General features: G+C 47.9%; 1 protein-coding gene and 1 non-coding gene across 2 annotated transcripts in view; both read left to right on the plus strand.

Annotated features, from left to right (window-relative positions):
- Nucleotides 1-10,586: 10,586 nt before the first annotated feature.
- Nucleotides 10,587-25,199, plus strand: part of copg2 (COPI coat complex subunit gamma 2) — an 83,711-nt gene continuing 69,098 nt past the window's right edge. The window contains exon 1 of the mRNA XM_072471122.1: nt 10,587-10,708. Coding sequence (XP_072327223.1) covers nt 10,672-10,708 — 37 coding nt within the window. The 5' untranslated portion in view covers nt 10,587-10,671. The remainder of the gene's footprint in view (nt 10,709-25,199) is intronic.
- Nucleotides 13,311-13,441, plus strand: LOC140388673 (small nucleolar RNA SNORA71). Its single transcript, XR_011934244.1, has one exon. It is a non-coding gene; the product is annotated as a small nucleolar RNA SNORA71 (small nucleolar RNA).

The following is a 25,199-nucleotide window of genomic DNA, read 5'->3' on the forward strand; positions in this document are numbered from 1 at the left end:
CTTTTATTTGACAAAGTGACAGAAGGTCTGGAGAGAAGACCTGGAAACACACCGGTTTTCAATCAGAACCTGACACTTTGTCATTTTGGAGGGAAATTCCGACCAAAATTAATCTTGTTAGAGTCAGAGAGTTCTACAGAACAAAAAGAGGCCCATTGACCCATTATGTTGGCACTGGCCATCAAGCACTTATCTATTCCAATCCCATTTTCCGGCACTTGATCTGTGGTTTTGTAAACTGTGGTGTGTCAAGTGCTCATCTGAATACTTCTTAAAGTTGTGAGGGTTCCCGCCTCTCCCACCCTTTCAGGCAGTGAGTTCCAGATTCCCACACCCTCTGGATGAAATGGTATTTCCCCAATTCACCTCTAAATCTCCTGCCCCTTGTATTAAATCTATGGCCCTGTACTTGGGAGGGGGAAAGTCCCTTCCTACCTACGTCCCTCATAATTTTGCACACCTTGATCAGGTCCCCCTCAGCCTGTTCTGCTCTAGAGAAAGAAACCCCAGGCCTACCCAGCCTCAATCCATAGCTGAAACACTTAAGCCCAGGCAACATCCTGATGAATCTCTTCTGCACCTTCTCTCGTGCAATCACATCCTTTCTACAGTCTGGCAACCAGAACTGCATGCTAGCTGTGGTGTAACCAGCTGCTCTTAAATTCTATGCCTCGGTTAATAAAGGCAAGTTTTCCATGTGCCTTCTTAACCACCTTATCTACCTGTCCTGCTGCCTTCAGGGATCTACGGATATGCACCCAAGATCCCTCTGGTCCTCTGTAGTTTCTAGCAGCATACCATTCATTGAATATTCCTTTGCCTTGTTAGTCCCCCCAAAATGCATTACCTCACACTTTTCATGGTTAAATTCCATTTGCCACTGTTCTACCCATCTGACCAGACCTTCTACAAATCGTCCTCCATCCCCATCCCAGCCTCACTTTAAATGCTCAATGTCTACTAACTATCCACTGTCCTGCAATGCTGGATGTCTATCAAAATCTAAGCTAGTATTGTTGTGTTGTGTTTTGGAGAAATCCAGAAGACCAACCAAGGCCTGTACTGGGAGGACACTGCTAAGATTTGGACAAGGTGAGGCAAATAAAGAAGTAGTGATTAGATGAGTCTGAGTTTAGGCTTTTGAAGTCTTTAGCTTATAGGAACTAAGGTAGTGGCAGAAAATCTTATTGCACTTCATGTTACCACATGTTTGTGTATAAATTACTTGTTCATTTTAAATGGGTTAATATCATTACTGAAGTAGTCTACAAAGGAGTGCTGTACAAATATGTTGATCTTTTTATCTGCCACTGTCCAATCCACTAATAGCAATTTCTGTGCTTTATTTATTACTGGAGATGGCTTTCAAACAACAACTATTAAAATTCAAGGCACAATTCTACTTAATATTTAACAGTAATAAAAAACTCAAAGTTTAGCTGTCACAGCCAAGCTTTGTAAAAGACATGCTCTGCAGGCAAAATAGAGATCTCTTGTCATCCTGGACATCCCAATTATGAAAATTTAAATATAAAGTCCTATTTTCTGTTACAAACAGCTCATTATGCAGGTTTGATAGGCTCTAATTATGCTGTAATCCCAAAGCCTATTTGAAGTAATAGATCCTGATAATACACTGCTTGACATAGTCAGTCAGACAGTTGGGTAGGAAATGTCCTATAAAACCAGTTCCATTTCTAATAATGTAGAGTAGTGCAGGATGCAGAAGTGGAGAAATTTGCTTAAGACTGACATACTGCAGAGGTTTAAATTTCAGGGTTGCTATACAGTATAATTTACTAGCTGCGTTCCATTTCTGAATCTTGTGCCTTACTGAGGGGATTTCTTTCATAGAATCATAGAATTTACAGTGCAGAAGGAAGCCATTTGGCCCATCGAGTCTGCACCGGCCCTTGGAAAGATCATCGCACCTAAAGCCCACACCTCCACCCTGTCCCCGTAACCCAGTAATCCCACCTAACCTTTTTGGACACTAAGAGCAATTTAGCATGGCCAATCCACCTAACCTGCACATCTTTGGACTGTGGGAGGAAACCGGAGCACCCGGAGGAAACCCATACAGACACGAGAAGAATGTGCAAACTCCGCACAGTGACCCAAGCCGGGAATTGGAAACTGGGACCCTGGTGCTGTGAAGCAACTGTGCTAACCACTGTGCTACCATGCCACCCTGAAGATTTACTCATCTACTTTCTCTTCCAAATTGGAGATGTGCGATTTATTAAGAGAGGAACTGGCAAAGAACAAATAGATTTTATGGCCGTTGCAAAATTCAGGGAGAATTTCTCTTTTGGCCTAAGATCATGACAAAGACTTCCAAAGGTTTAAAAGCTGATTTTTCATCCACTGACTGAATAAAATAACATATCTGTCGCTGTAGTTGTCCAAGGTTCGCAGCATTGCAGCCATATTTTGGATCGAGAACACAAACTGGCAAAGGGAAAAGGACAGAAATAACATTCAAATCCACTTGCATTGACCCTGTAGCCAGACTGGTGATGTCACCACATTTGGGGTTTTGGGCACAGATGAATTGCGAGGGATCATTTCCTCCAACCATCTGGAGTTATTTTTTGCGAGGACTGCTCTTGCCAGGGCATTTTGCTTGATCAGCTAAAATGTCATTAATCACTGCATGATTCCTTTCACAAAGTCCATTGCTGAAAGAACTTTCAGCTGCAGTATTCATGGCCATGATATTCACGTCCTCACACATGTCTCTGAACTTGTCATTGGCAAATTTCTCTCCATTACCATCAGAAACTTGGCTGATACCCCAAGTTCAGTCCCTATCCATTTCTCCATCATTTGACAGCCTTACAATGATTTTTTAATTATTTCACTGGATGTGAGCATTGCTGGCAAGGCCAGTATTTGTTGCTCATCCCTAATTCCCCTTGAGGGCAGCAAGGTACCACAGTGGTTCGCACCGTTGCTTCACAGCACCAGGGACCCGGGTTCGATTCCCGGCTGGGGTCACTGTCTGTGCGGAGTCTGAACGTTCTCCCTGTGTCTGCATGGGTTTCCTCCGGGTGCTCCGGTTTCCTCCCACAAGTGCAGAAAGACGTGCTTGTTAGGTGAATTGGACATTCTGAATTCTCGTCCTGTGTACCTGAACAGGCGCTGTAGTGTTGCGACTAGGGGATTTTCACAGTACCTTCATTGCAGTGTTAATGTAAGCCTACTTGTGACACTAATAACAATTATTAGTAAGCTACCTTCTTGAACCACTGTATCTGGTGTAGGTACTCCCACAGTGCTATAGGAAGCAAATTCCAGGATTCTGACTCTGTGACAGTGATAGAACGGCAATATAGTTCAATGTCAGGAAGGTGCATGGCTCAGAAGGAAACTTGCAGGTTGTTGTGTGCATCTGTGGCCGTTGTCCTTCTCAGTGGTCAAGGTCACGGGCGTGGAAAGTGCTGTCAAAGGAACCACAGCGAGTTGCTGTAGTGTGTCTTGTATATGGTGCACGATACTGCCACTGTGCTTTGGTGGTGGAGGTGATGTATGTTCAAGATGGTGGATGGGGTGCCAATCTGGATGGCGTTGAGCTTCTTGAGTATTGTTGAAGTTGAATTCATCCAGGCATTCCAAACCACTCCTGACTTGTGCCTTGTAGGTGGTCGACAGGCTTTGGGGAGACAGGAGGTGAGTTACATGACACAGGATTCCAAGTCTCTGACCTGCTGTTGTAGCCACAGTATTTATATGGCTGGTCTTGTTCACCTTCTGTTCAATGGTAACCCCCAGGATTTGACAGTAGGGGATTCAGCAATTGTAATCCCATTGAATGTCAAAGGGAGATGGCTGGATTCTCTCTTGCCGGAGATGGTCATTGCCTGGTACTTCTGTGACATAAATGTTACTTGCCACTTATCAGCCCAAGCCTAAATGGTGCCCTGGAAAAAAATTATTGACCTCCACCAACCATAACCATTTTCTTTGTCCTCAGTATGACTCCAGGCAGTGGAGAATTTTCCCTCGGAAACCCATTGACTTCAATTCTGCTAGGGGCTCCTTGATGCCGCATTCTGCTGAATGTTGCCTTGGTGTCAAGGGCAGTCCCTCTCACCTCAACTTTTGAATTCAGCTTTGTCTATGTTTGGACTAAGGCTGTAATGAAGTCAGGAGCTGAATGGTCCTGCCGGAAGTGGGCATGCTTATTGCTGAGTAAGTACTGCTGACAGCACTGTTGAGGACACCTTCCGTCACTTTGCTGATGATTGAGAGTAAAGTGATGGAGCAGTAATTGGCTGGGTTGGATTTGTCCTGCTTCTTGTGGACAGGATGCATCTGGGCAGTTTTCCACATTACCAGGTAGATTATGATACCATATACTCATATTATGAAAGTGCTAACATAAAGATTTTTTAAATAATCACACATTTGGGAGTCAGATTTGGCAAATCACTCAACTCCTTGGAACCAACCCACGCTGCGTACAAAAGGAGAGTGAGGAAAAAAACAAAGAGCGAAATCACAAGGAAACCATAAGTTCATTGGTTGGTAAGAAACTGGTGTTAGGGGCTGTCTTTGAATTATTGTAAATTAGAAAAGCTTATTGTTTTTAAAGAAGTAGCTGTACCTGGATTTAAATGAGAAACACCAGGAATAAGGGAAAATCAGGGCTAGTATAATAAAGTAACGTAGTAAACCAAAGTAAAATAAAGTTAACGTAAGGGAAGTAAAGTAAAAACATGGCAGGACAACTCGGCTGAGTGGAATGTGTTGCCTGTAACATGTGGGAAGTAATGGACGTTACCAGTGTCCTAGATGACCGCATGTGCAGGAAAGTCTGGCAGCTGCAGAAACTTGAACTCTGGGTTTCAAAGTTCGAGCGGCGTCTGGAGTCACTGTGGCACATCTGCGAGACTGAGAGCTACATGGATAGTATGTCCAGAGAGGTGGTCATACTGTAGCTTAGGAGGCTGGAGGCAGAAAGGGAATGGGTGAATGCCAAGTAGAACTAGGCAAGTAGTGTAGGAGCCCCCTGGGGTCCTGCTCACAAATCAGTTTTTCATTTTGGAAGCTGATGAGGGTGCTGGTTCTTCAGAGGGGTATGGTCAGAATGATGTTTATGGCACCCTGAGCGGCTCGACTGTACAGGAGGGGAAGAAGAAGAATGGAAGAGCAATAGTGATAGGGGATTTGTTAGTTAGGAGAACTGGATGGTATGGTTTACTCCCTCCCTCGTGCAAAAGTCAAGGATGTCACAGAGTGGCTGCAGAATATTCCTCTGGGGGGAGGGTGAATAACCAGAGATTGTGGTCTACATTGGTACAATGACTAAATAGGATGGGGGATTTGGTCCTCTGATCAGTATCTAGGAAGCTAGGTAGAATATTAGCAAACAGAACCTTAAATGCAGTAATTCCCAGTACTCCCAGTAGCCATGTGCAAGTGTATATAGAAATAGGAGGATAAGGCAAATAAGTGTGTGGTTGAAAAGATGGTGCAGGATAGAGCGTTTTAGATTGCTGAGACACTGGCTCCGGAGAGGATGGCACCTGTACAAGCCGGATGCGTTGCACCTGAACACATCCTGGTCTGAGTTCCTTGTGGGACATTTTGCTATGCTGTTGGGAGGCCTTTAAACTAACTCAGCAAGGGTGTGGGAACCAGGAGATAACATGAGAGAGGAGTACCAGGGGTGCAAATAATGGGAAAGATCAATAGCACTGGTATAGAGAATATTAAGGTAAGAAGGGGAGTTGGAGTAAGGAAGAAAGTAATGAAGTCTAACTCTGGGTTACTGAGCATGTATAGTCAATAAGAGCTCAAGCCCCAGATTGCCATGTGGAAATATGATGTTGTGGCAATAACAGAGACCTGGCTCAATGAAGGGCAGGACTAGGTGTTAAATATTCCTGGGCATTAGGAGTTCAGAAAAGACAGGAAAGGAAGTAAAGGAGGAAGATGGTGATGGTATTGGTTAAGCAGAAAATTGCAGTGCTGGAAAAAGAGTGTATCCCAGAGGGTTCAAGGATAAAATGAATTTGGCTAGAGCTATGGAATAAAAAGGGTGCAATAACATTGTAATGGGGGACTTTAATCACCTGAATCCAGATTGAGATATTGGTGGTGTAAAGGGTGGAGAGTGGCAAATGTTCCTAGATTATGTTCCGGAGAATTTTCTATTGCAGTAGGTGTCCAGTCCAACAAGAAAGGATGCACTGTTGCACCTGATTCTTGGAAATGAGGTGGACCAAATGTTGTGTTCTGTGTTATGACCGTGCTAATGATGTACACAGAACATCTTGTTCTTTAACTAGAAAGATGATTTATTAATAAACACGTGGAAAGACAACTAACAAACTATAATACTGATGATGGCTACTAAATGAATTCAGTGAAATCTCCTGGAGCTACTTTAAGTGCGACTATTCTCTTATACGACTTACAACCAACTGCCGGGTGCCTCAATCGCATGGTGGATCTCTATTGCCACCTGCTGGTCGGAGGTCGTACCGATAATTATATACATTAATAAACAACTATATACATTGATGTGTACATGCATATCACCACGCCGAGTAGATCAAGTGTCAGCTGGGAACCATTTAGGGGACAGTGACCATTGTATTGTAAGGTTTGGGATGGCTGTAGAAAAGAACAATGGACAATCCAAAGTAAAAATAATGAACTGGGGAAGAGCCGACTTCAATGGGGCAAGAACGGAGCTGGGCTGAATAGACTGGGACCAAAAGTTGGTTGGAAAGACTACAGCTGAATATGGGTTACCTTCAAATAAAAAATGGTTCGGACACAATCAAAGTGTACTCTCTTAAAAGAGAAAGGTAGGACAAACATATCCAGAACTCCCTGGATGAAAAGGGAGATAGAAAGTAAGATAAAGAAGAAAAAGTGTGCTTATAACAGGTGTCAGATAGAACATATAATTGAGAATCGAATGAAATACAGAAGGTCCAAAGGGGAGGTCAAAAAGCATATTATTGAAATACATAGAAACATACATAAAATATGGAAGCAGGAGGAGGCCATTCAGCCCTTCGAACCTGCTCTGTCATTCATTATGATCATGGCTGATCTTTAAGTTCAATACCCTGATCCCGCCTTCCTCCCATATCTCTTGGTTCCTTTAGCCCCAAAGAGCTATATCTAATTCCTTCTTGAAATTACACAACGTTTTGGCCTCAATTACTTTCTGTTGTAGTAAATCCCACAGATTCATCACTCTCTGGGTGAAGACATTTCTCCTCACCTCAGTTCTAAAAGGTTTACCCCTTATCCTCAAACAATGACCCCTAGTTCTGGACTCTCCCCCCATCGGGAACATTCTTTCTAAATCTACCCTGTCTATGAAGAGGGATTATGAGAAAAGATTGGCAGCTAACATAAAAGGGAATCCCAAAATCTTCTATCCATATAAATAATAAAAGGGTGGTAAAATGAGAGGTAGGGCTATGAGAAACCTAAAGGGGAATTTAAACATGGAGGCAGAGGGCATCTCTGAGGTATTAAATGAATACATTTCATCTGTGTTTACCAAGGAGGTAGATGTTACCCAGGCCGTAGTGATAGAGGAGGAAACTCTGTCACTAGAAGGTTTCAAAATTGATACGGCGGAAGTGTTGAGTAAATTGTCGGTACTGAAAGCTGCACCGGATGAGATACATCCAAGGATATTAAAGGAAATGAGAGCGAAAATTGCAGGGGCACTGGCCATAATCTTTCAGTCCCTAGACACCTAGGCGAGGTGCCAGAGGACTGGACAATTGCAACATTACATCCTTGTTCAAAACAAGGTTATGTGGATCAGCCCCAGTAATTAGAGACCAGGCAGTTTAACTTAGATGGGGAAGCTTCTCGGAATAATTATTTGCGATAGAATTAGTAGTCATGTGGAGAAATGTGGGTGGAGTAGGAAGAGCCAGCATGAATTTCTAAAGTGGAAATAGTGTTCAACTAACTTGCTAATCACCTCGCTCCTGCCTGCCTCTGTGATCTCTTCCAACCCTATAATGCTCCGAGACATCTGCGCATCTCTAATTCAAACAGCTTCTTCCCCACTGTCACCAGACTCCTAAATGACCCTCTTATGGACTGATTTCATTAACACTACACCCTGTATGCTTCATCCGATGCCAGTGCTTATGTAGTTACATTGTATATGTTGTGTTGCCCTATTATGTATTTTCTTTTATTCCCTTTTCTTCTCATGTACTTAATGATTTGTTGAGCTGCTCACAGAAAAATACTTTTCACTGTACCTCGGTACACGTGACAATAAACAAATCCAATCCAATCCAATCCAAATTCTGGCACTTTGAGCATTCCCGATTTTAATTACTCCATCATTGGTTGCCATGCTGCAGTCAGCTGCTCAGACCCTAAGCTCTGGAATTACTTCCCTTCAGAAACCTCTGTGACCAAGCTTTTAACCATATCTCCTTATGTGGCTTGGTGTCACATTTTGCGTTCCTTTTCACCTTGGAATGTTTTATTACTATAAAGATTATATAAATGCATGTTTTTGATGTTGAGGGGCAGGCATGCATTGAGCTGCCAATCACTCTGAGGGACGGGAAACCATGTGCATTGAGCTGCCAGTTATTCTTTTTTAAAAATCTTTTTATTCTCCTCATTTTCAACATTTTCATCAATAAAAAAACCAAAGAAAAAACAAACCAAAACAAATACAATAACAATCCCCCACACACAACCACCCCTGCTCAATATACAGACCAAAACATCCACCTGTACATTCCAGGTAAAAAAAACCACAAATTAGCAATCAATCCGTAAACCAAAGAAACAATATTGCCGACCACCCCCCAATGATCAATGGGAACCAATTCTCAGATTCCCCCCCAGTATCCACCATCCCCATAACTCCAGGCCCTGCCCAGTGGGCTTGGCCCGCCCTGTCCCATTATTCCATCGAGCCCCTCCCCCTTCCCAGAATCCTCCCATCCACGTCCTCTCAAAAACACCTCACCCAGTATCGGTCCCCTCCCCCAACTTTTCACACCTCTAGGCCATCGAAACCTGTTCTACCAGTCTCTGATGTCTGCAGCCCCTCCCCTCACCACACTCCCATTCACTGGCCAGCTTGAGCTAGCCAGTGTGGAAGCCCCTGCCCAGGCCTCACTCCCCTCCAATCCCCTCCCCCACTGCCCGGTCCCAGGAAAACAAAGAAATCCCCTTCAACACACAACCCCAGTGAAACACGCAAACCCCAAAGAACCATCATTGCAAAAGAAAATCCCAACTCCTACCTTGTCTAAATAGGCAACTTCAACTCATTTAGCACATATAACATGCAGTGAAAAATAGAGCGACATACTCTCAGTTCAAGACTAATCCTCAGTCCCATTTCTCACTTCTGCCCCAGTCCTTCTGCCTTCACAAACGCCTCCGCCGCTTCCACCGTCTCAAAATAAAAGCCTTTGGAATTGTAGGTCAGCCTCAACTTAGCTGGCACACTATGCCAAACCGCACACTGCTGTTAAACAGTGCTGTCTTCACTCGGCCGAAGGCCACCCGCCTCCTCGCCAACTCCACAGTAAAGTCCTGGGTATGTACGGATACCTGCACCTCCCACTTCTGCTTCACCCAACTCAGGACCTTCTCATTCACATGGTACCTACAGAAACAAATAATCACTGCCCTTGGCAGCTCATTCGCCTTTGGTTTAGGCCTCCACACCCTATCAGCCCGATCCAGTTCATACCGAGAGGGATCACCCCCTCCCCCAACAGCTCCGCCAATATCTTGGCAAAATACTCCGTCGGCCTCGGGCCCACCACCCCTTCGGGCAGGCCCACGATCCTCAGATTTTGCTGCCAAGATCTATTTTCCAGGTCCTCCACTTTGGCTTGTAGACCCTTGTTGGCCTCCACCACCCTCTGCAGGTCTTCACCCATCAAGCTGAGTTAATCACTGTGTTGCGACAAGGCCTCTTCCACTCCCTTCAGTTTCTCACCCTGCTCCCGCACCTCGGCCGATGTCCTCAACACCGTCGTCTCCACCAGCACCTTCATTGCTGCCATCATCTCCTTCCTCATCACCTCCATGTGCTCTGAGAACTGTTTTTCAAGCTCCACAACCATCACCTCAGTCATCTTTTCTACCATGAACAGTGTAGCCCCGCCCAGCAACCCAGCCTCCGCCATCCTTCCAGTTGCCGAGCCGACCCTTCGCCCCCTTTCTCACGGCAGCTTTCCTTTGGGTTTTGGACATCTTTCTTACTTATGTCTTCCTGCAAGTATTTAACAAAAAATTGCCCCTGGGACCGGGCATTAAGTTCCAAAAAAATAAAGCCTCGAGCAGGAGCCATCCAACATGCGACCTCCTCCTCCATGCCGCCACTGGAAGTCGTGAGCTACCAGTCATTCGGAGGGATGGGGAACCATGTGCATTGAGCTGCCCATCATTCTGGGGGTGGGGCACCATGCCCATTGAGCTGCCAATCATTCTGAGGGGCAGGGCACAATGTACATTGAGCTGCCAATCATTCTGGGGGCGGGCCACCATGTGCATTGAGCCGTCAATCATTCTGGGACAGGGCATCATGTACGTTGAGCTGCCCATCAGTCCGGGGCGGGGGGCGTGTGTTGAACTGTCAATCAGTGAGGGGCGTGGCCAGCTGCTGTGTCCCTGACGACAGGCTGAGGTGCTGCGAAAATGATTAAGAAATTCGATAAAAAAGACGAGGAGTTGGGTCAGTGATGGCGCTTTTGACGCAAGAGTTACCGTCGGGTTTTAAACTATGTTCGGATTCCCCGGGAAGGGCGGCAGAGGCCTCGCTCTCCCGGTGGTTAGACTCCGGGCCCTGCCACTCCCCGAGCCCGGGCACAAGCTGCGGCTGGCCGGCCCCGCTCAGAGGTGCCTTTGCTCAGGGGGGAAAGGCTGGGCCGCAGTCCCGGCTAGCCAGGCTGCTGGCTGGGGGACACTTAAAACATTCTCCCTCGGACTAGAAAGGCCTGGTGAGGGGGCGGGGCACATTGCTGTGAATGTCAACACCAGCCTCAGATCAGGTTTAAAATGTCCAGGTCAGTGTGTATAATTTACAATTGATCTGTTCAGCGGCGCCGCGAGCGATGGCAGGTTGGCTGGATCTGTGGCTGGCTGGCTGGGAACAGGTTTATTAATAGAACTTGTCAAGGTAGATCTGGACACTGGGATCATGACCACTTCATTTTAGATAGTGCAACAATTCAGCACCGCATGATCCTGGCTATCACACACCTTTGGTGTCCTGGCACCCTGGCTCCCCCCTCCCTATCCCTCGTCAACATGCAGCCCCTCAGTCCTAAACATAAGATTACGCTTGAGCGTGTGTTTCCTCACCACTCCCGATCACTCTATTGCCTTGATTTGTCAGGCTGCTTGTCCAACATCAAGTTTTGGATGGACAGAAATGTCTTCTCCACTGTGTCAGGCGCATAAATACTGTGGCTATAAGAGCAGTCCAAAGATGTGCAGGTTAGGTGGTGTTACAGTCATAGGGTGAGGGAGTGGGCCTAGGTAGGGTGATGTTTTGGAGGGATGGTGCAGACCTGATGAGCCGAATAGCTAGAGACTAAGTGTTCTGCAATACCTGGTTATCGAGCAACTCCCCTCCTGACTCCTTGAAGCCTCTCTACCATCTACAACTCGGGTGTGTGATGGAATACTCCCACTTGCCTGGATGAGTGTAGCTCAAACAACACTCAAGAAACCTGACACCATCCTGGGTAAAGGCTGATTGACCTTCTGTCCATCACCTTAAATACACACTGGCATCCACCACCAGCGCACTGAGACTGCCGTGTCTACCTTCCACAGGGTGCAATGCGGCAACTCACCAAGGCTTCTTCAACAGCACCTTATGACCTCTACCATCTGGAAGAACAAGAACAGTAGATGCATGGGACCTTCCAAAGAACACAATTTCCTGACTTGGAATGATATCATCCTTTATTTAATGAAATGAAATGAAAATCGCTTATTGTCACAAGTAGGCTTCAATGAAGTTACTGTGAAACGCCCCTAGTCGCCACATTCCGGCACCTGTTCGGGGAGGCTGTTACGGGAATTGAACCGTGCTGCTGGCCTGCCTTGGTCTGCTTTCAAAGCCAGTGATTTAGCCCTGTGCTAAACAGCCCCTGCCGCTGGATCAAAATCCTGAAATTCCCTACTGAACAGCACTGTGGTACTGCAGCAGTTGAAGAAGGCTGTTCATCTCCACCTCGCAAGGACATTTAAGGATGGACAGCAATTGCTGGCCTTGCCAATGATAACAATCACATCAATTGAACAAATAAAACCTTTGGTTATGCCTTCAGATGCCTTGACCATAAGCTAAACCTTATTGCCTCTCTCTCTCCTTTAAACTTCTATGACCAAATTTTTGGACACCTGCCCTAATATTTATTTTGGTGGTTCAATGTCAAGTTTCATCTGATAACACCCTGTAATGTATTTTGGGAGGTTCTTACTAAGTTAAACTGCAATATAATTGTGGTCATGGGTGACTTCAACTTCCCTAATATTGACTGGAACCTCCTTAGTGCAAATGGTTTGGATGGAGCAGATTTTGTCAGGTGTGTACTGGAAGGATTCCTGACTCAATATGTAGATAGGCTAACTAGGGGGGAGGCCATATTCGACTTGGTGCTCGGCAATGAACCAGGCCAGGTGTCGGATGTCTCGGTGGGCGAGCATTTTGGTGACTGTGACCACAACTCCATGACCTTCACCATAGTCATGGAGAGGGATAGGAACAGACAGTATGGAAGGTATTTAATTGGTGGAGGGGAAATTATACTGCCATTAGACAGGAGCTGAGGAGCATAAAGTGGGAACAATTGTTCTTGGGTAAATGCACAACAGTAATGTGAGGGTTGTTTAAGGAGCACTTGCTGCGAGTGCTGGATAGTTTTGTCCCACTGAGACGAGGAAGGAATGGTAAGGTGAAGGAGCCTTGGATGACAAGAGAAGTAAGTGGAGCTTCTAGTCAAGAGGAAGAAGGGAGCTTACGTAAAGTTGAGGAAGCAAGGATCTGGCACGGCTCTAGAGGGTTACAAGGTAGCCAGGAAGGAACTAAAAAATGGACTGAGGAGAGCTAGAAGGGGACATGAAAAAGCCCTGGCGGGAAGGATTAGGGAAAACGCCAAGGCTGATGTGAGAAATAAGAGGATGATCAGAGTGAGAGTAGGGCCAATCAGGGATAGTGGAGGGAACTTGTGCCTAGAGTCTGAGGAAGTAGGGGCGGCCCTAAATGAATATTTTGCTTCAGTATTCACGAGAGAGGGATCTTGTTGCTCATGAGAACAGTGTGACACTGCATTCGAAAGTGACTTTGGCACTGCCCCGTGGTCAGGTCATTGATACTGCAGGAAGAGTAACTCGAAAGTTTATTCCCGTGTTTCCTGCGGATGTGGTTTCCAGGGAACCTCGTTACTTTCGGACAGATTGGCCGGGACCTGCGTACCTGGGTTTAAATCCACCCTTTTGCAGACCCTGTTAACCCAGGCGGTGCAGCGCAGTGAGATCTCTGACGCAAACTCCCAGTGCTTTGTGTTGTTCCAGCTTCTCCCCCTTCCTCTTAATTGAGACGATTCACCTCGACCACTCCCTGTGGGAAAGAGTGGCAACATCGACCCGATCAGAACCCCCTTCAAATGCATTCGAAACCGTTCAGGGGAAGTTTACCAGACTAACGCCAGGAATGGTCTTGTGGGGATAGGTTGGAGAGGTTAGGTTTGCATCCACTGGAGTGTTGAAGAATATCTCTAGGTGGATGTTTGTGGGAGAATCTAGAACATTTGGGGGGGGGGGGGTTTCAGACAGTGATGAGGAGAAATCTCTATCTCTGAGGGTGGTGAGTCCCTCGCATTTTCTTTCTCCACAGACGAGGGAAGCAGAGTCTTTGGATATTTTTAAGGCGGATGTCGATACATTCTCGATTAACAAGGGGGGGGTGAAAGGTCATCGGGGTCAGCAGGAATGTGTGGTCGAGGTTACAGATCAGCCAATGATGGTGAATGCCAGAGCGGGTTCGAGGGGCATTCTATTCATCGTTTTAAAGACCTCAATCAATTTGGCTGGTTTAGCACAGGGCTGAATAGCTGGCTTTTAAGGCAGGCCAGCAGCACGGTTCAATTCCCGTACCGGCCTCCGAACAGGCGCCGGAATGTGGCGACTAGGGGCTTTCACAGTAACTTCATTTGAAGCCGACTCGTGACAATAAGGTGATTTTCATTTCACCTTTGGGGCTTTGAGGTTTCCCGTCCATCCGTATTTGTCAATAATCGTTGCGCCCTTTGTAAATCTGGCCTGGTCTGTAAAGTTGTCGGGTCAATCCCGAGAGTTAAGTCGGTCCGTATTTCTGGAACGAGCAAAAAAAAAATATCCACACTGGTTTGTATCTGAGGCAGGAACCCCCAAACACACACACACACATACACACACACACACACGTGCCTGGCCAACATTCATCCCATCCCATCCTAGAATTCTGAGGGCGCAGGCGGAAGCCATTCGGTCCGTCGTGTCTGCTGGCTCTCCGAATGAGGACGTCCGCAGTGCCACTAACAGCCCGGTGACTGGGGAGAGGGTTTGTGTACCCTTGCTGTCTGCGTGTGCTTTGTGACAGTGACACCCTGGGGGGGGGGGGGGGGGGGTGGAGGGTCTATTTTTGGTTGGGGGGGGGGGGGGATTTCACTGAACAGGTGTGGTCACAGACCCTGCCGTCGACGCCATGGGAACTGGTGTTATGCAGTGACCGTGGCGATTACCTCCACTTTGTAGCTGATTGTTTGACGTTGGAGCATAACTTTGCTGCGTTCTGTTTCCACCTCTTATTTCCCCACCCCCCCCCGGACAGAAAAAAAAAACAAAAAACAAAAATGAGAACAGTGTGAACCAGGTTAATAGACTCAAACAGGTTGATATTAAGAAGGAGGATGTGCTGGAAATTTTGAAAAGCATCAGGATAGATAAGTCCCCTGGGCCTGACAGGATATACCCAAGGTTACTACGGGAAGCGAGGGAGGAGATTGCTGCGTCGTTGGCGATGATCTTTGCGTCCTCACTCTCGACTGGAGTAGTACCGATTGATTGGAGGGAGGCGAATGTTGTTCCCCTGTTCAAGAAAGGGGATAGGGAAATCCCTGGGAATTACAGACCCATCAATCTTACGTCTGTGGTGAGCAAAATATTGGAAAGGATTCTGAGAGATAGGATTTATGATTATTTAGAAAAACATAGTTTGATTAAAGATAGTCAGCATGGCTTTGTGAGGGGCAGGCCATGCCTCACAAGTATCATGGGTGAATACCTTTAAGAAATGGGTGTTTATAAATGGGTGTGTATATTAATATCTGTAGTGAGAGTACCTTTAAGAAATGGGTGTTTATAAATGGATGTGTATATAAATATCTAGTGAGAGTACCTTTAAGAAATGGGTGTTTATTACTGCAATGATATCAGACAGTGGGTGGATCTGGGGTGTCTGTCAGCTTTTTACTTTTGATTTAGGCTGTTTGCTGCAGGGTGTGTTTTAGTTTCGTTTTCAGAGCTGGATAGCTTCAATCACAGCCAGAACAAACTAGAGTCACAGACAAACTCTCGGCGGTTGTGGCAAGGACTAAACAACATAAAGGGGTACAAAGCGAAGCCGAACAGTATCTCTGGCAGCAGCGCACCCCTCCCCGATGAACTCAATGCATTCTATGCTCGGTTCGAACAGGTAACCAACAATCCGATGTCGAGTGCCCCAGCAGCCCATAATTCACCCATACCAACCATCACAGCTTCCGAAGTCAGATTGGCCTTCCTGAAAGTGAACCCTCGGAAGGCGACGGGCCCGGACGGGATCCCTGGTCGTGCACTCAGAGCCTGCGAATACCTCTGACCAGCTGGCAGAGGTATTCGCGGACATCTTTAACCTGTCCCTACTCCACTCCGAGGTCCCCACCTGCTTCAAGAAGACCACCATCATACCGGTACCAAAGAAGAACCAGGCAACGTGCCTCAATGACTACCGACCAGTGGCCCTGACTTCAGTCGTAATGAAGTGCTTCGAGAGGTTGATCATGCAGCGCATCACCTCCATACTCCCAGAACACCTTGATCCACTGCAATTCGCATACCGCTGCAACCGGTCCACATCATACACCATTTCCCTGACCCTACACTCATCCCGAGAGCATCTCGAAAACAAGGACTCCTACATTAGACTCCTATTTATTGACTACAGCTCCGCCTTCAGCACCATAATCCCAGCCAAGCTCATATCAAAGCTCCAAAACCTAGGACTTGGCTCCCCACTCTGCAACTGGATCCTCGATTTTCTGACCAACAGACCACAATCAGTAAGAATAAACAACAACACCTCCACAATAGTCCTTTTTTTTTTTTTATAAATGTTTTATTGAAAATTTTTTCCCAAACAACAATTTTTCCCCTCTTACAAAGCAAACACAACAATAACAATACAGAAATTTTAAACAATACACAAGTAACAAAACCCCTTTATCTTTGACCTAAACTAAAACCACCCCCCTTCCCTCCCCCTGGGTTGCTGCTGCTGGTCATCTGTCTTCCCTCTAACGTTCCCCTAGGTAGTCGAGAAATGGCTGCCACCGCCTGGTGAACCCTTGAGCCGATCCTCTCAGGGCAAACTTTATCTGCTCCAGTTTAATGAACCCCGCCATATCATTTACCCAGGCCTCCAGTCCGGGGGGTTTCGCCTCCTTCCACATGAGTAGGATCCTGCGCCGGGCTACTAGGGACGCAAAGGCCACAACGTCGGCCTCTTTCGCCTCCTGCACTCCCGGCTCTTCCGCAACTCCAAATAGAGCTAACCCCCAGCCTGGTTTGACCCGGGCCTTCACCACCCGCGAAATCACTCCCGTCACTCCCTTCCAATACCCTTCCAGTGCCGGGCATGCCCAAAACATATGTGCGTGGTTTGCCGGGCTCCCGCCACACCTCCCACATTTGTCCTCCACTCCAAAGAACCTGCTCAATCTTGCTCCCGTTATGTGTGCTCTATGTAGCACCTTAAATTGAATCAGGCTAAGCCTGGCGCATGAGGAAGAGGAATTTACCCTGCTTAGGGCATCAGCCCACATACCCTCCTCTATATCCTCCCCTAGTTCTTCTTCCCACTTTCCTTTTAGTTCGCCCACCGACTCCTCCCCCTCTTCCCTCATCTCTCGGTAAATCTCTGACACCTTGCCCTCTCCGACCCACACCCCTGAAAGCACCCTGTCCTGTATCCCCTGTGTTGGGAGCAACGGAAATTCCCTCACCTATTGTCTAGTAAATGCCCTCACCTGCATATATCTCAAGAAATTTCCCCGGGGCAACTTATACTTTTCCTCCAATGCTCCCAAGCTCGCAAAAGTCCCATCTATAAATAAATCTCCCACCCTCCTAATTCCCAACTGGAACCAGCTCTGAAATCCTCCATCCATTCTTCCTGGGGCGAACCTATGGTTGTTCCTGATTGGGGACCCCACCAGGGCTCCCCGCACCCCTCTCTGTCGCCTCCACTGTCCCCAGATATTCAATGTTGCCGCCACCACCGGGTTTGTGGTAAACTTTTTAGGTGAGATCGGTAGCGGCGCCGTCACCAGCGCCTCTAAACTCGTCCCTTTACAGGACTTTCTCTCCAGTCTTTCCCACGCCGCTCCCTCACCCTCCATCATCCATTCACGTATCATTGCCACATTGGCGGCCCAATAGTAATCGCCCAAGTTCGGTAGTGCCAATCCTCCTCTGTCCCTACTACGCTGAAGGAACCCCCTCCTTACTCTCGGAACTTTCCCTGCCCACACGAAGCTCGTGATGCTCCTGTCTATTTTATTAAAAAAGGTCTTAGTGATTAGTATAGGGAGACATTGAAATACAAATAAGAACCTCGGGAGGACCATCATCTTAATTGCTTGCACCCTGCCCGCCAGCGATAGAGGCTGCATGTCCTACCTCTTGAAGTCCTCCTCCATTTGTTCTACCAACCGTGTCAGATTAAGTCTGTGCAAGGTTTCCCCAGCTCCTAGCGATCTGAATCCCCAGGTATCGGAAGTTTCTTTCCACTTTCCTTAGAGGCAAGCCTTCTATCTCTCTACTCTGGTCCCCTGGATGTATCACAAATAATTCACTCTTCCCCATGTTTAGCCTATACCCCGAGAAATCCCCGAACCCCCTCAAAATTCGCATAACCTCTATCATTCCCCCCGCTGGGTCCGATACGTATAACAATAGGTCATCCGCATATAACGAGACTCGGTGTTCTTCTCCCCCTCTAATCACCCCTCTCCATTCCCTGGAGTCTCTCAACGCCATGGCCAGAGGTTCAATTGCCAACGCGAACAACAATGGAGACAGCGGGCATCCCTGTCTTGTTCCCCTATATAGTCGGAAATACTCCGATCTATGTCGACCTGTAACTACGCTTGCCGTTGGAGCCCCATAAAGAAGTCTAACCCAGCTAATAAACCCGTTCCCAAACCCAAACCTCCTTAACACTTCCCATAAATACTCCCACTCCACCCTATCAAATGCCTTCTCTGCGTCCATTGCCGCCACTATCTCTGCCTCCCCCTCCACTGGGGGCATCATTATCACCCCTAATAGTCGTCGCACGTTAACATTCAGTTGTCTCCCTTTTACCCTGTCTGGTCTTCGTGCACCACCCCCGGGACACAGTCCTCTATCCTCGATGCCAGTACCTTTGCCAACAATTTGGCGTCCACGTTCAACAATGAAATGGGTCTATAGGACCCGCACTGCAACGGATCTTTATCCCTCTTCAAAATTAACGATATCGTCGCCTCCGACATCGTCGGGGGTAGAGTCCCCCCTTTCCTGGCCTCATTGAACGTCCTCACCATCAACGGGACCAACAAGTCCACATATTTTCTGTAATACTCCACCGGGAACCCGTCTGGTCCTGGGGCCTTCCCTGCTTGCATGCTTCCCAGTCCCTTAATAACCTCGTCCACCCCAATCAGTGCCCCCAGGCCTACCACCCCCCGCTCCTCCACTTTCGGGAACCTCAATTGGTCCGGGAACTGCCGCATCCCCTCCTCTCCCTCTGGGGGTTGAGACCTATACAGTTCCTCATAGAAGGTCTTGAACACCTCATTTATCTTTCCTGCCCTTCGCACCGTGTCTCCCCTTTTGTCTCTAATTCCTCCTATCTCCCTCGCTGCTGCCCTCTTTCGCAATTGATGAGCCAACAGGCGACTCGCCTTTTCCCCATATTCATACCTCCTCCACTGTGCCTTCCTCCACAGTACCTCTGCCTTTCTGGTGGTCAGAAGGTCAAATTCCGTCTGGAGTCGTCTCCTCTCCCTGTACAATTCCTCCTCCGGGGTCTCTGCAAATTCCCTATCCACCCTTAAAATCTCCCCCAGTAATCTTTCCCTTTCCTTGGCCTCTGTTTTCCTTTTGTGGGCCCCAATGGAGATCAGCTCTCCTCTGACCACCGCTTTTAGTGCTTCCCATACCACTCCCACAGGGACCTCGCCGTCGTCATTGACCTCCAGATATCTCTCAATACACCCCCGCACTCTTGCACACACTCCCTCATCCGCCATCAGTCCCACATCTAATCGCCAGAGTGTTCTCTGCTCCCTTTCCTCTCCTAATTCCAGGTCCACCCAATGTGGGGCATGATCCGAAACCGCTATGGCTGAGTACTCAGCTTCTTCCACCCTAGAGATCAACGACCTTCCCAAAACAAAAAAATCTATCCGGGAGTACACTTTATGGACATGGGAGAAGAAGGAAAACTCCCTAGCCCTAGGTCTAAGAAATCGCCATGGATCCACTCCCCCCATTTGGTCCATAAACCCCTTAAGTACCTTGGCCGCTGCCGGCCTTCTTCCGGTCCTTGAGCTGGATCTATCTAGCCCCGGGTCCAGCACCGTATTAAAGTCCCCTCCTAAAATCAAGTTTCCTACCTCCAGGTCCGGTATACGCCCCAGCATCCGTCTCATAAATCCCGCATCGTCCCAGTTTGGGGCATACACGTTAACCAACACGACCTCCATTCCCTCCAGCCTGCCACTCACCATTACATATCTACCTCCGCTATCTGCTACGATGTTCTTTGCTTCAAATGCGACCTGTTTCCCCACCAAAATGGCCACCCCTCTATTCTTTGCGTCCAGTCCTGAGTGGAACACCTGTCCCACCCATCCTTTCCTTAGCCTAACTTGGTCCGCCACCTTTAGGTGCGTCTCTTGGAGCATAACCACGTCGGCCCTTAGTCCTTTCAAATGCGCGAGCACTCTGGCCCTTTTTATCGGTCCGTTCAGGCCTCTCACGTTCCACGTGATCAGCCTCACTAGGGGGCTACCTGCCCCCCTCCCGTGTCGACTAGCCATTACCTTCTCTAGGCCAGTCCCATATCCTGCCTCCGCGCTCCCGCTCGCTCCCCCAGCGTCGCACACCATCCCCGCCCACCCACTCTTTAGCCATTTCCTTTTGGATTTCCGCAGCAGCAACCCAGTTGTCCCCCCCCCCCCCTCCCCCTCCCTCCCCCCCTCCCCGCTAGATCTCTTTCTAGCATGATTGCTCCCCCCATATTACTTCCGTAAGTCAGCTGACTTCAACTGACCCCGGCTACTCCTGCTCACTCCTCGACCCCCCCCATGTGGGGAACTCCCATCCGCCTTGCGCCTGTCTTCCCGCCTTATTCTTTCTGGTGCGGGGACATCCCTTTACCTGACCCGCCTCTTATGGCGCAGCTCCCTTTCCCCTCCCCTTCCCCATTCTCCAACTATGTCCCGTCTTTCCCCCCTCACCGGCGCCCACATTTCCCCAATGTCTCCCCCCTTCCCTGTTTACTTCTCAATTAACTTCCACCGTAACATTAACAATAACATTTCCTGCAGCATCAGTCCCTCAGTTCCGATCCAATTTCTCTTCTTTGATGAAGGTCCATGCTTCCTCCGCCGTCTCGAAATAATGGTGTCTCTCCTGATACGTGACCCATAGTCTTGCCGGCTGCAGCATCCCGAACTTCACCTTCCTTTTATGCAACACCTCTTTGGCTCGGTTGAAGCTCGCCCTCCTTCTCGCCACCTCCGCACTCCAATCCTGGTATACCCGTACCACTGCATTCTCCCATCTGCTACTCCGCACCTTTTTAGCCCATCTCAGGACCTCTTCTCTATCCTTAAGGCGGTAAAATCGCACGATTATCGCCCTGGGTGGTTCTCCCGCTTTTGGTCTTCTCGCCGGAATCCGATTTGCCCACTCCACCTCCAAGGGGCCCGTAGGGGCCTCAGCACCCATCAGTGAGCTCAGCATCGTACTTGCGTACGCTCCACAGTCCACTCCTTCCACACCCTCAGGGAGACCCAGTATCCGAAGGTTCTTCCTTCGCGCTCCATTTTCTAGGGCTTCGATCCTTTCAGTACACTTTTTATGAAGTGCCTCGTGCGTCTGTGTCTTAACCGCCAGGCCCAGGATCTCGTCCTCAATATCTGTCACCTTCTGCTCCACCACACGGAGCTCTGTCTCCTGGGTCTTTAATGTCTCCTTGAGCCCCTCAATTGCCTGTAGCAACGGGGTCAGCACCTCCCTCTTCAGCAGCTCCACGCACCGTCTCACAATTTCATGCTCAGGCCCCCATGTCGCCTGCGCTTTCTCCGCCGCCATCTTGTACTTCTCTCTTTCTGACCCTTTGGTCGACGATTCCTCGCGCTGCAGCCGCCGCCGCCGGTTTTTTCCTCCTTTGTTTGGGGGGGACTCCCTTCTCACACGCCCCACACCGGGTTGCGTCGTCGAAAAATTCCCCGTTGGGGCTCTTAAAAGAGCCCGAAGGTCCGTCGGAGCTGGAGCTGCCGAAGCGTGCGGCTAGCTAGGCATCACCGCAACCGGAAGTCCCTTCAGTGGCCTTGATGAGGTCTTTTCACAGTTGTTCCCTCTGCTGCTAGAATTCACTTTTGATACAGGCCCTCAGGTCAGCTTGCAGCTTTAAGCTTACCCTTCCCCCGCCTGCATGCTGGAAGAGGCCCTGTTTATCCTGCAGTTGCAGCCAAATCTTTTACTGTTTCTGCGTGTGTCTGGCAACCAAGAGACATACCCTTCCTGGGGGACACTGTCGGGGGAATATTGCAGCCTTCTTCCCACACCGGGAAATGTCAAACAAATGCCGTGGGGGCCCTGTAAAAGAGCCCAAAAGTCCGTTCCAAGCAGGAGCTGCCGAATATGCGACCTAGCTCTGCATAGCCGCACCCGGAAGTCCCCCCACAATAGTCCTTAACAAGGCTGCGTACTTAGCCCCCTACTCTACTCCCTGTACACACACGACTGCGTGGCAAAACTTGGTTCCAACTCCACCTACAAGTTTGCTGACGATACGACCATAGTGGGCCGGATCTCGAATAACGACGAGTCCGAATACAGGAGGGAGATAGAGAACCTAGTGGAGTGGTGTAGCGACAACAATCTCTCCCTCAATGCCAGCAAAACTAAAGAGTTGGCAATTGACTTCAGGAAGCAAAGTACTGTACACACCCCTGTCAGCATCAACGGGGCCGAGGTGGAGACGGTTAGCAGTTTCAAATTCCTAGGGGTGCACATCTCAAAATCTGTCCTCGTCCACCCACATCGACACTACCACCAAGAAAGCACAACAGTGCCTATACTTCCTCAGGAAACTAAGGAAATTCGGCATGTCCACATTAACCCGTACCAACTTTTGCAGATGCACCATAGAAAGCATCCTATCGGGCTGCATCACAGCCTGGTATGGCAACTTCTCGGCCCAGGACCGTAAGAAACTTCAGAGAGTCGTGAACACCGCCCAGTCCATCACACAAACCTGCCTCCCATCCATTGACTCCATCTACACCTCCCGCTGCCTGGGGAAAGCGGGCAGCATAATCAAAGATCCCTCCCATCCGGCTTACTCACTCTTCCAACTTCTTCCATCGGGCAGGAGATACAGAAGTCTGAGAACACGCACGAACAGACTCAAAAACAGCTTCTTCCCCACTGTCACCAGACTCCTAAATGACCCTCTTACGGACTGACCTCATTAACACTACACCCTGTATGCTTCATCCGATGCCAGTGCTTATGTAGTTACATTGTACATGTTGTGTTGCCCTATTATGTATTTTCCTTTATTCCGTTTTCTTCTCGTATACTTAATGATCTGTTGAGTTGCTCGCAGAAAAATACTTTTCACTGTACCTCGGTACACGTGACAATAAACAAATCCAATCCAATCCAATCCAGAAGCTGTATGCCTCTCTCTCTGTAATCTAAAGACTGGAAATCGATCCTGGTGATTTAAAACTAATAACAGTAGTGACATTAACCTGATGTGCTTCTGGGAAAAGGTGTTTTAAGTCTTATGGATGTTAAAAGGAAAGCTTAAAGGATTGCTTCGTGTTGTATTCTTTGGGGGTTGTATTTGAATTAATGGTTGCTAAGATGTTCACTATGTTTTAAAAAGGTTAACTTGAGTTCATAGAATAAACATTGTTTTGCTTTAAAAAATACTTTTCCATTTCTGCTGTACCACACCTGTAGAGTGGGCCGTGTGCTCCCCGTAAAACATTCTATTAAAAATTGTGGGTCAGGTGAACGCCATGATACATTTTGGGGTTCTCTAAATCTGGGCCCATAACACAAGCCTCATTGAATTCTTTGACGATGTGACGATACACATTGATGAAGGTCGGGCAGTGGATGTGGGGTATATGGATTTCAGTAAGGCATTTGATCAGGTTCCTCATGGTAGGCTCATTCAGAAAGTTAGGGGGCATGGGATACAGGGAAATTTGGCTGGATACAGAATTGGCTGGCCGAAAGAAGACAGCGAGTGGTAGTGGATGGAAAGTATTCCGCTTGGAGGTCGGTGACCAGTGGTGGCCCGCAAGGATCTGTTCTGGGACCTCTGCTCTTTGTGGTTTTTATAAATGACTTGGTTGAGGAAGTGGAAGGGTGGGTTAGTAAGTTTGCCGATGACACGAAGGTTAGGGGAGTTGTAGATAGTGTTGAGGGTTGTTGCAGGTTACAACAGGACATTGACAGGATGCAGAGCTGGGCTGAGAAGTGGCAGATGAAGTCCAACCTTGATAAATGTGAAGTGATTCATTTTGTAAGGTCGAATTTGAATGCTGAATACAGGGTAAAAGGCAGGATTCTTGGAAGTGTGGAGGAACAGAGGGATCTTGGGGTCCACATATATAGATCCCTCAAAGTTGCCACCCAGGTTGATAGAGTTGTTAAGAAGGCATATGGTGTGTTGGCTTCCATTAACGGGGGGGGGATTGAGTTTAAGAGCCGCAAAATTTTGCTGCAGCTTTATAAAACCCTAGTTAGTCCACACTTGGAATATTGTGTCCAGTTCTGGTCGCCTCATTATTGGAAGGATGTGGATGCTTTGGAGAGGGTACAGAGGAGATTTACCAGGATGCTGCCTGGACTGGAGGGCATGTCATATGAAGAAAGGTTGAGGGAGCTAGGGCTTTTCTCACTAGAGCGAAGAAGGCAGAGAGGTGACTTGATAGAGGTGTATAAGGTGATGAGAGGCATGGATAGAGTGGATAGCCAGAGACTTTTCCCCAGGGTGGAAATGGCTGTCACGGGGGCGGGGGGGGGGGGGGGGGGGGGGAATTTTAAGGTGATTGGAAGAAGGTATAGGGGAGATGTCAGAGGTAGGTTCTTTATACAGAGAGTGGTGGGTGTGTGGAATGCACTGCCAGCAGAGGTGGTGGAGTCAGAATCATTAGGGACATTTAAGCGACTCTTAGACAAGCACATGGACAGCAGTAAATTGAAGGGGTGTAGGTTAGGTGATCTTAGATTAGGATAAATGGTCGGCACAACAACGTGGGTTGAAGGGCCTGTACTGTGCTGTACTGTTCTATGTTCTATAATTGCATGTTGCTTTTATTGATGTTTAGCTGTACAGTCAGTGAGAAACCTACTAGTCCTCTGCCCTTAGACTGCACTGATATGCTAGCAGTGGCTCTGCGTGCACTTGGGAGTTTCTGAGCCTTTTTTATTACTTTAAATGGTATTTCCCAACCCACCGAGAAGGACAAAAAGTATAATCGTGAGTATACCATCATTTTTGCACTCCACTCCAAACAATACATGATTGTGACTTGGGCATATATTACTATTCCTTCACTGTTGCTGGACCAATATCCTGGAGCACTGACCAGCATCATTATGAGAGCTACTTT

This window comes from Scyliorhinus torazame, chromosome 13 (genome assembly GCF_047496885.1).
Source record: "Scyliorhinus torazame isolate Kashiwa2021f chromosome 13, sScyTor2.1, whole genome shotgun sequence".
Taxonomy (NCBI): domain Eukaryota; kingdom Metazoa; phylum Chordata; class Chondrichthyes; order Carcharhiniformes; family Scyliorhinidae; genus Scyliorhinus; species Scyliorhinus torazame.